An 18,178-nucleotide genomic window follows, 5' to 3' on the forward strand; every position below is an offset into this window, starting at 1 on the left:
CACATGCGCGCGCGCACACACACACACACACACACACACGCACTCACTCACCTGCCACAAAATCAGACTTTGTACATGACAGGAAGAGGCTACCTCCACCACCCATACACTTTGGGGCAGGACCCTACCACAATCCAGAGACTTTGGGACTTGACCTCAGCCCCAGCTGAAGTGCTGCTTTTAAGGCCCCACTTCCCAGAAAATGCGCACCCTCTCCTCCAAGTTCAGGGTCAGGCAAGTGAGGGGCAAGTGTCCCAGTTCTGCTCCAAGCTCTCCAAGAAGCAGGCCCAGGAGGATGCTGACTCTAAGCTGGCTGTGACAAGACACCGGACTCTCCCTAGCCAGAATTGGGGGTTCTGGAGCAAGGTTCTGGGGCCCCGCCATGCCCAGAGGCTCTGTGGCATGTGGCCCTCTATGGAGAAGTGTCCTTCGCTTAAGATGGCCCACGGAGGTCAGCCTGCCCAGGCATGAGAGGATAGAGGATCAGCAGGAGAGACAGCATTGCGCAGCCTGCTGGTCTTAACACGGTGATGGCTGTTGGCTGCTTAACGGTGGCGCTCCCGTGGGGCCCTGCAAACTCTGGCGGGTGGGGCAGAGGAGTGCACGGTCTGTGGGGAGGTGGAGGAGCGGGGGGAGGGGGCATGGCTGCTCCGCCCATCCTGCCCCTCTGCGGAGTTGCATGCACAGTCGCAGTCCCGGGAGCCCACCCACCGCCGTTGCACACAGGAAGGCACACGCCAGACTGTCCTCTGCCCTCGTGGGCTTGGGCTTTATTTTTCAAACTGCGGACATTGGAAATGCGTTCAGGGATGACGTAAGGGTTATAAAATGCGTTTTCTCCTTTAGTAACGGCCATTTGCTGGTGAAATGTTTGGCAATCTTAATAGTCCACGTTGTAGTTTTCTGGCACAATGACTGAATTACTGTGGTGAAGGAAAACAGAAAATGGAAATTCACAATATGTTTGGCAGCAGATAGTTGCCTGTTTTAACCATATCTACTACTGAATTTATAATTTTAAAGCTCAGGTGATAACACACATAAAAAGCACACTAAAAATTCAAAAATCAATTCTATTATAGATAAATTTGATTCTTACAAAACTAAGGAGTCCAAATAAAACACGAAACAAATATAAATATGTGTATATTATTCTAGTATTGATTTATAATTTAAGCATGAGGTGAAGTAATTTGGCTATGAAAGGACTGAAAAATAAAATATGTTCATTCAATTCTGTACACTTATATTTCTTAGAAAAAATCTATGTTTAGGAGACTAAGTGGTCCTTTGGCCATTTTTTAATCAGGTGCTTGTTTTTGTTGTTGAATCTCAGGAGTTCTCTATATAGTCTAGATTATTTTTTTAAAGATTTTATTAATTTGACAGACAGAGATCATAAGTAGGCAGAGAGGCAGGCAGAGAGAGAGGGGAAAGCAGGCTCCCTGACGATCAAAGAACCCGATGTGGGCCTCAATCCCAGAACTCTGGGATCATGACCTGAGCTGAAGTCAGAGGCTTTAACCCACTGAGCCACCCAGGTGCACCTATAGTCTAGATATTAATCCCTTATCAGATACATGCTTTCCAAATATTTTTTCCCATTTTGGGGGGTTGCTTTTTACTCGTTATTCTGGGTATATATCCAAAATAACTGAAATCAGGGTCCAGAAGAGAGATTAGTATGCTAATGTTCACTGTGGTATTATTACAGTGACTAACAAGTGGAAGCAACCCAAGTCAATGACAGATGAAAAGATAAGCAAAATGTGGTATGTACATACAATGGAAAATTTCAGTTTTTTTTTAAAGGAAGGAAATTCTGCAATATGCTACAACATGGGTGAACCTTGAAGACATTACGCTAAATAAAATAGGCCAGTGATAAAAGACAAATACTGTATGACTCCACTTACATGAGGTACCTGGAGTAGCCAAATCCTAGAGACAGAGAGCAGAATTGTTGTGGCCAGGGTTTGGAAGAGGGAGAAATGGGGACTTATTTAATGGATATAGAATTCTAGTTTTGCAAAATGAAGAATTCAGGTGATGCTTGGTGGTGATGTTTGCACACAATGTGAAGACACTCTATAGCAATGAACTATAAACATAAACATGGTTAAGGTGGTAACTTTTTATGTTAGATGTAGTTTACTACAATAAAAAGTTAATTTTGAAAAAAATCTGAAATTAGGCAAGTAACCAACCTGTATACTAAACCATGAAATGATAGTTCTTTCCAAGTTAACTTTATTGCCTTTCAATGTGTGAACTGCATATAGATTCAGAAAAAATTTTCACTTATTTAAAACAGAATTACCTAATTTCAATTTCATAAGGACTATTTTTCAAGTTATTCTTAAAATTTCCTTCCATGAAAACTTGTGCTTATATATCTTAAAATAAATACCTATAGAGAAATTCAAGTATTGATTGCTCCTCCTGTTTGTAAATAGAAACACAAAAATAGTTTTTTTTTAGAAAATTTAATTTTCATACTTCTTTCTAAATATTTGTTTCAGTAGCAAATAATATAATATTTAATCCTAAGATATCTATGTCTGTTTATTTTGCTTGAGTATTTACTTCTTGGTCACCTGTGTCACTCAGTTAGTTAAGCATCTGACTCTTGATGTCAGTTCAATTCATGATCTCAGAGTCATGAGATGGAGCCATGTCAGTTCCATGCAGAGGCTGGAGCCTGCTTAAGATTCTCTCTTTCCTCTCTCTGCCTCTCCTTGCCACTAGTACTCTCTCTTTCTCTCTCTTAAAAAAAGAAAAATTATCTATATACCAAACAGGTCAGAGACTGAAGAAAAGCAGATTTGCATAAGAGATGTCATAGTTAGCAATTATAAATTCATTGTTAGCATGATATACAAAATTCTTTGGAAATATAGTTAATTTGTTTTCTCTACATATATCAAATGTAGTTACAGAAAGGATGTAACATCTGAGTTTTGAACCATAATTGGATGAATAAATGACTTGTATAAAGTCAGTAATTTTCTCCTAAGAGTAATATTAAATCACCCAAAATCTTTAAGTGTGAATGAATGGTATTTCATCTCAAAAAAATAAAAAAACCAACCAACCAACCAAACAAACAAACAAACCTTATCATGATCCTAGGGATGGTAAGCTAGGAATAATGAGGACTGGAAACAGTAAATCTAATTAGAAGAATTTTGCATAGATTAGGCCAGAAATGTCAATATCTTCATGGCTAAACCATGAGTGGGGGGGGAAATAGAAATATGAGAGGCATTTTGGAAAAGTAATTAAAAATAGTATCTCTATCAACCCACCCGAAATCCTCTTCACAAAGGTAGAAAGGAACAAAGCAGTTTTATTATTGAATAAGTGCTAAACCGAACAGGTGTGCTAGGGAGATTGCAAGGAGAGAAAGAAATCTTACCCTTTTATTTAACAGGACAGATACAGTCCATGTCATACATGTTAACTTTCTTTATCCAAAGTATAAAGAAAACTTCCAATTTCTTTAGGATAACCAAGAAGTTACAGCTTGGAACCAGACAACAAGGTTAAATTCCCAAGGAGCCAGAGAGACAGGAAGCGGTCTTCCTTAATATTAATATTTGAAATAGGTACCTGCCTACAAAGTCCTTAAGGAAAATATTCCTGGAATGTGAAATTGACAACTTTTATTTAATTTTCAAGAAGAATTACATACATCTCAAAGAGACAGAGAATGGATTAACAATTACAGTTGTCTAAGGAAATAAGTTAAGAAAAGGAAGTGTGTGTGTGTGTGTGTGTGTGTGTGTTTGTGTGTGTTACTTTCCTTCAAGTGCGTTGCCTAGGAAAATTAATATTTTATTTCATAGGTTTGTATTTACACAGAGACAAATTTGTGCAAGAGTGGGGAGAATCAATTGGGTTGAAGACTTGTTGAATTTGAGGCCCTTGTGAACCAGCAATAGGTCATTGGAGACAAATTTTGATCCTTACAATTTGAATTAAACACTTAAAAAGGTGATTTGAAGGAAAGAGAGTAAATTAGATAACTTAAGAAAAAATATATAGAAAGAAAAGTAGATGTCCAAAAGGAGTTTGTGGATCATACAGATGATTTCAGTGATTAAGGGAACAGCAGTCAAGAGAGAAAATGAAACATAGAGATTAAAAATTGAGGTAGGTTAGGAATTAGAATGTTGAATTAGAATGTTGATATTGTGATTTTTTTCAAATTATTTTCTTGCACCTGTTGAGTTGATCTTTTAAAAATCCAGTCTAATATTGGTTGAATATGAAGGTAAACCAAATTTGTATTCCCCGGATAAATCACATTTAGTCATGATATATTATCCCTTTTTATATAATGTTGGATTCAGTTTGTTAAAATTTCCATCCACTTTCATGAGGGATACAAATTAATAGTATCTTTCTTATGTTGTTATTTATTTGTCTCCCTCATCCTTAGAGAGGGGAGTTCATGCCCATCCCTATCTGGGAAGCCTTTCCAGAAGAGTGAACAATCTCCCCTCATATATCCCAGGCATCCCTCAGATCTCTGCCTTCACCCTGTGTGTGTTCTGCCCACACCCTATGTGTGTGTTTTCTCTCCTGGTAGTGCAGTGCACCTGTGTTCTATCGCAGGCAGGCAGGCTGAGTTTTAAAATTCTCAACTCTAGGGGCTTGGTGTGGCACAAGCCCATGTTGGCCTTCTGGGGGAAGATCTCACTGCTTTGCTACTAACATAGGTTTGCCCTACAAGAGCAGTTGCACCAAACTGCAGTAGAGTGGAGTTTGGAATAAAGTGCAGCAAAGAGCCAGTGTACAAGTTAGCCACCTTCAGCAGGTCTCTCTGCACCTATGCTGAGTGGAAGGGGAAGGTAATGGATCTCACCAGCTCTTTGGTTCCGGGAGAGGAAATGCACCTCTCCCAGATGCACTCCAGCAAGGGAAAACCTTCTTTCCCTATATATCCCAAGGGATGCCCAGATGCCACTATTTGTTCCTGGGCTATCTTCCTTTCTTCTCCACAGGAGCACTGCAACACCCTCAGGGCTCCATACCAGCCTCACCATGGACCTCTAAAACTCCAGTCTGTGAGCCTTGCTGATTTAAAAAGAGCTCATGAAGATCAGCCCCCCTCTATATCCAGTCAATGGCTTTGGGGAAGTGTTTTCCTTGTGAGATCCCCTGTGTCCTTCTCTTTCTCTCTCTTGCCTCTCTTCCCGACCAGAGTTTCCTCCCCTTGGCAGCATCTGCTACCTATTTCTCCCCCAAATCACATCTCCACACGCCCTTCCTTCCATATTGTGGCTCCTTCTCTCCTAGTTGTGTAGTTTGTTCTGTTCATCCTCAGATTGATTTCTTGGATATTCAGAATGAGTTGATATCTGTCTACTAAGGGTTCTATTAGTATTTCAACATCTTAACTCCTCCCAATTTTTTTTTGAATAAGCTTTGATAGTTTTAGTGTTTTAGGAATTTGTCTATTTCATTTAAGTTGTCAGATTTATTAGTATTAACACTTTTATAATATTTCCTCAGTATTCAAATTGGCAAAGGAGAAGTCAAACTCTCTCTCTTTGCAGATGACCTAATACTTTATATGGAAAACCCAAAAGACTCCACCTCAAACTACTAGAACTCATACAGCAATTCAGTAATGTGGCAGGATACAAAAATCAATGCACAGAAATCAGTTGCTTTCTTATACACTAACAATGAAAAAATAGAAATGGAAATTAGAGAATCGATTCCACTTACTCTAGCACCAAGAACCATAAGATACCTGGGAATAAACCTAACCAAAGAGGGAAAGGATTTGTACTCAAGGACTACAGAGCACTCATGAAAGAAATTGAAGACACAAGAAGATGGAAAAGAATTCCATGCTCTTGGATCAGAAGAATAAACATTGTTAAAATGTCTATACTGCCCAGAGCAATCTGTACTTGCAATGTCATCCTGATCAAAATTCCACTGACATTTTTCAAAGTGCTGGAACAATCCTAAAATTTACATGGAACCAGAAAAGACCCTGAATTGCTAAGGAAATGTTGAAAAAGAAAAACAAAGCTGGGAGCATCATGTTGCCTGATTTCAAGCTTTACTACAAAGTGTGATCACCAAGACAGCATGGTACTGGCACAAAACAGACACATAGACCAGTGGAACAGAGTAGAGAGTCCAGATATGGACCCACAACTCTATGGTCAACTAATCTTTGACAAAGCAGGAAAAAATATCCAGTGGAAAAAAAAGACAGTCTCTTCAATAAATGGTGCTGGGAAAATTAGACAGTTATGTATAGAAGAATGAAATTCGACCATTCTCTTACACCATATACAAAGATAAACTTGAAACAGATCAAAGACCTCAACATGAGGCAGGAATCTATCAAAATCCTAGGGAACACAGGCAGTAACCTCTTTGACATCAGCCACAGCAGCTTCTTTTAAGATATGTCTCCAAAGGAAAAGGAAACAAAAGCAAAAATGAAGTTTTGGGACTTCATCAAGATTAAAATTATCTGCACAGCAAAGGAAACAGTCAACAAAACAAGGAGGCAACCCACAGAATGAGAGAAGATATTCGCAAATGACACTACAGACAAAGGGCTGATATCCAAGATCTATAAAGAACTCTTCAAACTCAACACACAAAAAACAGATAATCACATCAAAAAATGGTAAGGAGATATGAATAGACACCTCTCCAAAGAAGACATACAAATGGCTAACAGACACATGAAAATATGTTCATCATCATTAGCCATCAGGGAGATTCAAATCAAAACCACATTGAGATACCACCAGTTAGAATGGAAAAAATCAACAGGACAGGAAACAACACGTGTTGGAGAGGATGTGGAGAAAGGGGAACCCTCTTACACTGTTGGGGAGAATGCAAGTTGGTGCAGCCACTTTGGAAAACAGTGTGGAGATTCCTTAAGAAATTAAAATAGAGTTACCCTATGACCCATCAGGCAATTGCACTACTGGGTATTTACCCCAAAGATACAGATGTAGTGAAAAGAAGGGCCATATGTACCCCAGTGTTCATAGAAGCAATGGCCACAATTGCCAAACCGTGGAAAGAGCCAAGATGCCCTTCAACAGACAAATGGATAAAGAAGATATGGTCCATATATACAATGGAGTATTGCACAGCCATCAGAAAGGATCACTGTCCAACTTTGTTGGGTCCATGTTGATACATGGACGGGACTGGGGTAGACTATGCTGAGTGAATTAAGTCAAGCAGAGAGAGTCAATTATCCTATGATTTCACTTACTTGTGGAACATAAGGAATAACATGAAGGACATTAGGAAAAGGAAAGGAAAAGTGAATTGGGGGAAATCAGAGGGGAGATAAACCATGAGAGATTGTGGAGTCTGAGAAACAAACTGAGGGTTTTGGAGGGGAGGGGAGTAGGGGGTTAGATGAGCCTGGTGGTGGGTATTAAGGAGGGGCACATATTGCATGAAGTACTGGGTGTGGTGTATAAGCAATGAATGAATCTTGGAACACTGAAAAAATAAAAATTAAAAAAACCAAAGCAATGGGTAAAATCTTGTCATTACTAATAAAAAATATATATGAAAGTAAAAAAAAAATTCCTCAGTATTTTTTCATTATCTATAAGATCAGTAATGAGGGATCTCTCATTCTAGATATTTGTAATTGTTATCTATTCTTTCTCATTCCTTCTGATGTGGCTACACAGTTAGTACTTTTTTGATGTTACCCAAAAAACAATTTTTGTTTCACTGGTTTCATATTTTTTTTCGTGTTTTCCATTTTGTTATTGCTATTTCCTAAACTTCATAATTTCATTTCTTTTTTACATGGGGTTGAATTTCCTCTTCCTTCTCTAGTTTCTTTGTTTGGAAGCTTCTGTAATTGATTTAAAATTTCTTACTTTCTGATATAAATTATTAAGAGTGGAACTTTTCCCTTAAAGTACTGTTTTATATATATCTGACAAATTTTATCATATTTTTTTCAATTAGTGTTCAAATATGTTCAATTTCCTTGGTGATTTTTTTCTTTGATTGGTGAATTACTTAAAAACATGTGTGCTTTAAAAAAATGTGTGCTTTCCAAACTTTTTAAAGATTTTTTACTGTTATTGACAAGTATAATTCTATTTGTTCAGACTACATATTTTTCATGATATGAATTTGTTTGAATTTATTCTTACTTTTTCATGGCACACATTTGACCTAATTTGTGAAATGTTTCAGGTGTATTTGAAACAAATGTGATTTCTGCTGTTGTAGTGAGGTCTTCTGAAAGATCATGCGGCTGATTAGTATTTTTCATTTCTATTTTATTCTTACTGTTTTTAAATCTATTTGTATTGAGAGAGATGTTGAAACTTCTAATGATATTTGTGGCTTTTTCTCTTATGCAGCTAATAACAGAACTTCAAATACATAGAGCAAAGGCTGTCAGAACTGAAAGATTTTATGTGCTCTTAAAGATTTGATCCTTTTATTATAATTATAATGATCAAATTATGCTTTTGGCATAAAATAATATTTCTTCTTCAGGCTACTTTGATAGAAATATAGTCACTTTAGCTTTCTTTGGGTTGGTGTTAGCATGGTACATCTTTTAACCCATTTGTTTCTTTAGATTGAAAGTGGATTTCTTGTTGATAGTATATGTTTCTCTTGATTTTTATCCAATTTTACATTTTCTGCTTTTTTAAAAAATTGAAGTACTTAGACTACTTAAGTTTATTGACTCGATAAGATTAGGTTTCAATTTAGTACCTTGGTATATATTATTATTGTCATTTTCTTTATCCTCTTTTCTAGATTCTTGGGAATCATTTAATAGGCTTTTTGGGAGCCAAAGTTAATTTTACTTAATGTTTTGAAATAATTCTACATCTATAGGAAGTTTAAAAATTTTTACTGGGAGTGTTCATGTGTATACCCTTCACTTGGTTTTTGCTCATGGTAAACACTTGCATGATTAATTACATTGTCAAAATCAGGAAATCAACATTGGTATAATCTGCAGAGTTAATTTGGATTTCATCATTGTTTACATGAACTGACATGTTTATATGTGTATAAGTGTATCCTATCTTATTACACATATAGATTAGTGTGTTCAACACCAAAATCAAAATACAGAATTGTTCCACAACTACAAAAACAAACAAACAAACAAACAGTAACAACAACAATAAGCATACAACCCCTACATAATACACTTATCTGCCTTACTCCCATTTCCTAATCCCTAGTAACTACTAATTGGTCTTTATTTCTATAATTGTAATGCAAGTACTTTATATAAATGACATCATATAGTAGCTCTTGAGTTTTGTTTTTTTTCTCTCATGTAATTCCCTTGAGATCCACCAAAATTGTGCCATGTATTAATAATTTCTTGCTATTCCTGAGTAGTACCCATGGTATAAGTGTTCCATAGTTTGTTAAATGAGTCATCCATCAAAAGATTATTTGGATAATTTTTAGTTTTTAGCTATTAAAAATAACATTGTTATGGATGTTCATTTACAGTTTTTTTGCATAAATGTAAAAGTTCTCTCTAGGATAAATACCCAAGAGTAAAATTGTCAGGTTTTATAATAAGGCTGATAAATTATATGTCATAGTAGCTATATGTTTTGTATTTCTCCCAGCAATATATGAGTGATCTAATTTTCTTCATCTTCATTAGTACTTACTATTATTATTTTTTTAAATCTTAGTCAATCTGTTGGGAAAAGTGTGATATCTCATTGTGGTTTTAATTTGCATTACTCCAATGACTATGTCAAGCATCACTTAATGTGCTTGCGTGCCATCTCTATACATTCTTTGGTCAAATCTCGGTTCATGTCTTTGCCCTTTGCTAACCAAATTTCTTTGCAATTTTCATTCTGAATTTTAAAAATATATTAGATAAATTTTTGTTGGATATATGGTCTATACATTTGGATATATGGTAATATATAAATATATTCCACCAGACTGAAGCTTGTCTTTTTACCTTCTTAACAAGGTATTTTTTAGATCAGATATCTCTAATTTTGACCACATACAAATTTTCCTTGTGGATCATTATTTGTTTCCCTCCTCCTCCTCCTCCTCCTTCTTCTATTTTTTAAGATTTATTAACTTGAGAGAGATAGAATGAGTGAGAGAGAGAGAGAGAGCATCAGCAGGGAGGGTAGGGGGATAGGGAAAAGGAGAAGCAGACTCCCAGCTGAGCATGGAGTCAATGGGATCAAGATCCAAGCAAAAGGCAGATGCTTAACCCCTGAGAAACTCAGGTGCCCCTCATGATTTGTTCTCATGTGAAATAACTCTTGGTATAGTCCTAGATCCACAGAGTTTTTTTTGTGTTTTCTTCAGAAATTGCATAATTCAACTTATTAAATCCATACCCATGATCCAATTTTTTAAACTTTTATTTTTAAGTAAATTTATATTCATAGAAAATTGCAAAGGCATGTACAGAAAGGTTTCATGTACTTTTTATCCAGTTCTCCCATATTAACATGTTGCCTAACTATAATATGAAAGCAAGATAACTGACATTAATACAATCCACAGAATATGCTCAGAGTGTACCATTTACACATGTATTTGTGTGTGTGTAGTTTTATGCAACCTGATCACATGTGTAGCTTCATGTAACTATAATCACATCAAGATACAGAACTATACCATCAAAAAAAGTTCTTGTTGTTACTCTTTTATAGACATACTCACCCACTCTTCTCATTATCCCTAACTCCTGGCAACTACTACTGTATTCTCCAAACCTGTAATTTTTAATGTGGCAAGAACTTTATATAATTGGAATCATAGTGTATATAAACTTTTGAAAAGGGCTTTGTTTCACTTAGCCTAGTTCCCTTTGTGCCCTTAAAATTGTTTCTATCAATACTTTGTTTTCTTTTATTATTGTGTAGTATGTGGTAATATGGATTTACCATAAGTTGTGTAATGATTTATGCATTGAATGACTTTGATTTACAGATTAGGATATTGTGTATTAAGGTATTGTGAACATATGTTCTCAAGTTTCTGTGAAAGCATGATTTTCATTTCTCAAAGATAAATGTCCAAGAGTGAAATTGTTGGATCTGTAGCTTTCTGAAGGAAAATGATTTATTGGGAACAGGAGCAGTTCAAACCTAAAGACACTGTCATACACTATGAAGATTATGTTGGGTACACAAGGCTTGTAGTTCATGAGAAAAAGCTAAACTAAAGACCATCTAAAATTTTAACAGAGAGAACCAGAAAAAAAGAGACAGCTAAGAAAAGTCTTTTGGGGTCAGAGAGAGACAATCCTCAAAGGCTACTCTTGCAAAGGCAATTGGATATATTGGATCAGATAGTAGGGCAATTTGTGATATCTGAGGAGCAATATGGAGGCATCATATTATAGGGAAAATTCATTTTGATGAAGTATTCCAGTTAAGTCATTTAACAAAAAATTAAACAAGAACAAGGAGCCTTGTGTGGATGTGTAGTGGGTGGGCATAAGTATCCAGAATTGCTACCATATTAATGTATTATCTAAAATTTCCAGTTTCTAATAAAAATGTTATAAACTGCCAAGAAAGAGGAAATTGTGACCTACACCCAGGGGAAGAAGAGGAAACAAATTGCCTGAGAAATCATAGTTGTCAGATTTAGAAGAAAAAACTTTAAAACAGCTGTCATAAATAAAGCAGCTGTTCCATGAATTAAAGGAAACCATAAAAAAAGGAAAAGAAAGTATTGTAATAATGTCTTATCCAATATAGAATAACAATACAACAAAAGAAAGCTGGGATATACAAAAGAGACCTTAAAACAAAGACTGTAATAGAGACAAAGAAGGCATAATGATAAAGGGGTCAGTCCAAAGAGAATATAACAACTGTAATGCACCTAAATATATAAAGCAAATATTAACAGACCTACCAGGAGATAGAGCAATACAATAGTAGTAGGAGACTTTAATACCCCACTTAAATAAAAGGAAAGATCACCTAGACAGAAAAACCATTAAGGAAACCTTTGCCTTAAATGATGTATTAGACCAGATGAGCTTAACAGATACATACAAAACATTCCATCCAAGAGAAATTGAATACATATTTTTCTCAGGCATATATGGAACCTTAGTGTAGACCTAGGTTACAGCATAAATCAAGCTATAGATATCTGGAAAAGATAGATCTAGTCTTACCTCTCTAGGAGAGACGATATATTAAGCTACAAAAAGGTCTTAATACATTTGAAGAATGGAATAATGTCAAGCATCTTTTCTGATCACAATGGCATAAAACTAGAAAACAATTACAAAAAGAAAACTGGAAAGTTCACAAATATGTGGAGAGTAAATAATATACTGCTGAACAACCAATGGGTCAAAGAAAAAGTCAAAAGAGAATTAAAATAATACCTGAGCATATAAAAATGGAAATACGACTCACCAATTTTATGGGATGCAACAAAAGCACTTCTAAGTGGGAATTTCATAGCAATATATGCCTACATCAAGAAACAAGAAAAATCCCAAGTAAACAGCATAGCTTTACACCTCAAGGAACTAAAAAAGAATGAACAAATCCAAAGTTAGTAGAAACAATGAGATAAAAAAAGATAGTAATAAAATAAATTAATTGGGGACTAAAAAGACAATAGAAAAAATCAATAAAACTTAAAGCTGGTTCTCTAAAAAGAAACACAACTAACAAAGATTGCTACACTCACTGAGGAAAAAAGAGAGAGGAGTTTTAAAAAATTGGAAATGAAATAGAAGGTATAACTGATGTCAGAAATGCAAAAAATTGGCATGCCTGGGTGGCTTTGTTGGTTAAGTGGCTAACTCTTGATTTCAGCTCAGGTCGTGAACTCACGGTTGTGGGATCAAGCCCCTCATCAGGCTGCACACTCAGTAGGGAATCTGCTTAAGATTCTTTCTCTCCGTCTTCCTCTACCCCTTCCCCTTCTCTCTCTCTCCCCCCTCTTCTCTCTCTCTTTAAGATAAATACATTTTAAAAAAAGAAACACAAAGAATCATAAAACTACCACGAATAATTATATGACAAAAATTTTACAACCTAGAAGAAATGAATAAATTCTTTTTTTTTTTAGATTTATTTATTTATTTATTTATTCAACAGAGAGAGAGAGATCACAAGTAGGCAGAGAGGCAGGCAGAGAGAGAGAGGAGGAAGCAGGCTCTCCGCTGTGTAGAGAGCCCGATGTGGAGCTCGATCCCAGGACCCTGAGATCATGACCTGAGCCGAAGGCAGAGGCTTAACCCACTGAGCCACCCAGGCGCCCCCAGAAATGAATAAATTCTAAGAAACAAGCTACCAAGACTGATTCTTAAGAAATAGAAAATCTGACTAGAAAAATTGCTAGTAAGGAAATTGAAAGAGTAACTAAAAACCACTCAACAAATGGAATTCTAGGACCAGTTGGCTTCACTGGTAATTTCTTCCAAACATTCAAAGATTTAAAACCAGTCCTTACCAAACTCAACCAAACCAAACCAAACCAAACCAAACCAAACCAAACCAAACAGAAGGAAACATCCAAACTCATTTTATGAGGCCAGCATTTCCCTGATACTCAAACTAGACAAGGATGCCACAATAGAAGGATATTGTAGGTCAATGTTCCTGATGAACGTAGATGCAAAAAATTCTCAACAAAATATTAGCATACTGAATTCAACAATACATTAAAAGGATCATATACCATAATCAAAATAGTATTTATTTCTGGGATGCAAAGATGTTTCAACAATTGCAAACCAACCAACATGACACATTACATTAACAAAAACAAATGCTAAAAATTATATCATCTTTCTAGATGCAGAAACATGACAAAAGTTAATACCAACTTATGAAAAAAACTCTCAACAAAACAGGTATAGAGGGAATATACTTCAACATATTGAAGTCCAAATATGATAAACACACAGCTAACACCATGCTGAACAGTGAAAAAGCTGAGCTGTCCTCTAAGATCAGAAATAAGACAAGGATGACCACTCTCATCACTGTTATTCAACATAGGATTAAAATCCTAGTTAGAGCAATTATTCGAGAAAAGATACAAATGTATCTAATTGGAAAGGATGAAGCAAAGCTGTCACTTTGCAGATGACATATTATATATGGTAAACCCTAAATACTCCACCAAAAAATTGTTAGAACTAATAAACAAATTAAATAAGTTGCAGGATGAAAAATCAATTTACAAAATCTTCTGCATTTTTTACATTAATAATTACCTATCGAAAGAAAACAATGCCATTTAAATTACATCAAAAATAATAACATATCTAGAAAATAAATTCAGCTGTGGAAGTAAAAGACTTGTACATGGAAACTATCAAACATTGATGATAGAAATTAAAGAAAAAATATAAAGATAATCTATTATCATGGATTGGAAAATTTATTATTAATATTTTTATATAACCCCAAATGATACACAGATCCAATATAATCCCTATCAAAATTTCAATGGCATTTTTCATAGAAATACATCAAAACATATAGTCAAAACAATCAGGAGAAAGAAGAAGAAAACTGAAAGCATTATGGTCTTTGACTTCAAAATGTATTACAAAAGTGTAGTAATTAAAACATTATAGTTGTGGCATAAAAACAAACACATTGATCAATGAAAAAGAATAGAAGCTCCCCAAATAAGACCATGCATATACAGTCAATTAATTTATGACAAGAGAGGTAAGAATATTCAATGGAGAAAAGAAAATCTTTTCCGATAAATGGTGTTGGAAAATTGGTCAGCCATATGCAAAAGAATGAAACCGGACCACCATCTTATACAATACACTTAAATTAACTCAAAATGGATTAAAGACTTTAATGTAAACCAGAAATTGTAAGACTCCAGAAGAAAACAGAGGCAGTTAAATTTCTTGACATTGATTTTGTTGATGATTTTTTTAATCTGACCCCAAGAAGAAAAGCAATAAAAATAAACCACTGGTGGGGCACCTGGGTGGCTCAGTGGGTTAAGCCTCTGCCTTCGGCTCAGGTCACCATCCCAGAGTCCTGGGATCGAGCCCCGCATTGGGCTCTCTGCTCAGTGGGGAGCCTGCTTCCCCCTCTCTCTCTTGTGATCTCCCTCTGTCAAATAAATAAATAAAATCTTTAAAAAAATAAATGAACTGGCATTTTATCCAACTAAAAACTTCTAAACAGCCAGAAAACCATCAACAACTTGAAAAGGCAACCTACTGAATGGGATAAAATATTTGCAATTCATAAATCAGTAAGGGGCTAAGATTCTGAATATAAAAATAACTAATATGACTCAAGAGTGAAAAAAAAAAACAATTTAATTGAAAAACATGCACAACATCTGAATAGAGTTTTTCCAAATAAGTTTTATAAATGGCCAACAGATATCTGAAAAGATACTCAACATCATTAATCAGGAATATGCAAATCAAAACTACAATGAAACTTTAGAATTGATATTTTCAAAAGGAAGACAAAAAACGAGTGTTGGCAAGGATGTGGAACAAAGGAAATCATTACACATTATTAGTGGGAAGGTAAATTGGTGCTACCTTTATGGAAAACAGCATGTCTTTTCCTCAAAAAATTAAAAATTGAACTGCCATATGATCTAACAATCTCACTTCTGAGTATTTATCTGAAGGAAACTAAAAAACAGTAACTGAGAAAGATATATGCACCATGTGTTCATTGCAGCATTTTTATACTAGCCAATATATAGAAACAACCTAAGTGTTTATCAATGATGGACATATCAAGAAAATTTATATATATATATATATATATATATATATATATATATGAATTCAACCATAAAAAGGAGTGAAACACATATGGACATTGAATTCACTATAGTAAGTGAAATAAGTCAGGCAGAGAAATACAAATACTGTATGCTCACACTTGCTTATATGTGGAATCTAAGTAAAATAAGTGACAACAACAAAAAGAAACCAGCTCATAGAAACAAAGAAAATTTTGCCATTGCCAGGTGTTGAGGTTGGGGACTGGGTAACATAGGAGAAGGTAGTGAGAAGGTTCAAACTTCCAGTTATAAATAAATACATCATGGGGATGTAATGTACAACATAGTGACTGTAGTTAATAATACTGTATGGCATATTTTAAAGCTCCAAAAAATCCAGGTCTTATAAGTTCTTGTCACACACACACACACAAAAAATAGTCCTATGTGTCTGTATGAGGCATATTAACTTGACTTACTTTGGGAATCATTTGGCAATGTTTATAGATATAAAATCATTTTGTTGTACATCTAAAACTAATATAATGCTGTATATCAATCATACCTCAATTTAAAAAAGGTTAACAAAAAGTTGAAATTATAAAAAACAAACAAATGGAAATTATGAAATTGAAAATACAATAACTAAAATTAAAAAGTCAAAAGAAAGACTCAGCAGTAGATGTGAGTTTGTAGATGACTTAGCTAACTTGAACACATATCCATACTGATAAATATTTAGAAGAAAAGAGGAAATTTTTTTAAAAAGTCAGAAGAGCTTCACATATATATAGACACCATGAAGTGCACTGGCATATAACTAATGGATTCTAAAAAGAATAGAGAGACATGGGAGAAAAAAAGTACATTTCTGAAGATAAGTGGCTGGTAATTTCCCCAATATGATGAAATACATTAAATACCACAGAAGTTCAATGAATTCCAAGTAGGATAAACACAGAGATTCATACTTAGACATATGATAGTTAAAATTTGAAAGACATGGACATAAAAATATTCTGGAAAGTAGTAAGAATAAACAACTTATCACCTACAAAGGGATTTTATTAAGAATAGCATCTTCTCATCAGAAACAGTGGGAGCGGGAAGACAATTTGATGGTATATGAAATTACTGAATGAAATAATTCTGTCAACTAAGAATCCTATATCTAGCAAGACTGTGTTTCCATGATAATAGTCACATAAAGATATTCCTAGATTTACAAAATTCTAGCAAAGATATTTTCTCTTTTTAGGAAAATTTGTTACTAGTAGACATCTCTTACAAGAAATAACAAAAGCCATTCTTCAGACTGAAACAAATTACACAGGGTAGTAATTCTAATCCATATAATGAGGCAAAGAGCATGAGTTAAGGACAGCTTTGTAGGTGACTATAAAAAACAGTATATACAAACTTTCAGTTTTTATTTTGGCATGTAATAAATCTGTCACTTAATCATCCCAAATAACTACAAGTAAAAGGCAGAACAAACTGAAAATTAACAACTGAGGGAAACTTTTGCTAGTAGACCAGCTTTGCAATTAAGAAAAGAATTTCAGGAAAGCAGAGAATGGTCAACAGAGTGAAATATTTTGACAAAACAAGCAAAATATTAAAGAAAATGCTGGTCAGGGGACGCCTGGGTGGCTCAGTGGGTTAAGCCTCTGCCTTCAGCTCAGATCATGATCTCAGGGTCCTGGGATTCAGCCCAGCTTCAGGGTCTCTGCTCAGCAGGGAGCCTGCTTCCCCCCACCCCCACCTCCCTCTCTGCCTACTTGTGATCTCTCTTTCTGTGTCAAATAAATAAATAAAATATTTTTTTTAAAATGCTGGTCAGTTTTGACAACTAAGAGTTTTGGTAATTCCATCAAAAACAGTGCAGAGGCAGTGGTGAGTGTAAAAATTAAGAAAGCTTTAACTAGATTTAAGAAGAAAAAAAGAGGTTAGACACAAAATCAAATATGAAATACAAGAATTTACTACTGTCCTACAGAAATTAAAATAATGTCAAGAAAATATAATATAAACAACTTTATGTAGCAAAATATTATATTTTGATAAAATAATATTCCTAGGAGACACAAATTTCCAAAGTTGACTCAAGAAAGAACATGAAATATGAATAGATTACAACAAATAAAGGCATCAAAATAATATTAAAACTCTTCCTATAAAGAGACCCCAGAACTGGATATTGTTACTGGTGATATCTTACATTTGAAATTGTTGGAGGAGATAGGAGTGTCCACATTGATGTTTTTAAAATTGCACATACTGTGTTGTGTGCTTCTTGTAGGTTTTCAACAGCTCACACACATATTCAATGTATCAATGCAAATCAACAATTATGCCTTTATGTGATGAGAAATCATTTGATATTTTTGAACTTATTCTTGTTTTACACGCTCCA

At 34.9% G+C, this 18,178-nt stretch overlaps 1 protein-coding gene across 3 annotated transcripts in view; it reads right to left on the reverse strand.

The window, feature by feature from the left end:
- Window positions 1-753: 753 nt before the first annotated feature.
- The window catches only part of ADAM18 (ADAM metallopeptidase domain 18), a 187,832-nt gene continuing 170,407 nt past the window's right edge, over window positions 754-18,178 (reverse strand). For all 3 annotated transcript variants that reach the window (XM_047717160.1, XM_047717159.1, XM_047717158.1), the window contains one exon: window positions 754-923. In XM_047717160.1, the coding sequence (XP_047573116.1) occupies window positions 881-923 (43 nt within the window). In that variant the 3' untranslated portion in view covers window positions 754-880. The remainder of the gene's footprint in view (window positions 924-18,178) is intronic.

This window comes from Lutra lutra, chromosome 2 (assembly GCF_902655055.1).
Source record: "Lutra lutra chromosome 2, mLutLut1.2, whole genome shotgun sequence".
In the NCBI taxonomy this organism is placed as follows: Eukaryota; Metazoa; Chordata; class Mammalia; order Carnivora; family Mustelidae; genus Lutra; species Lutra lutra.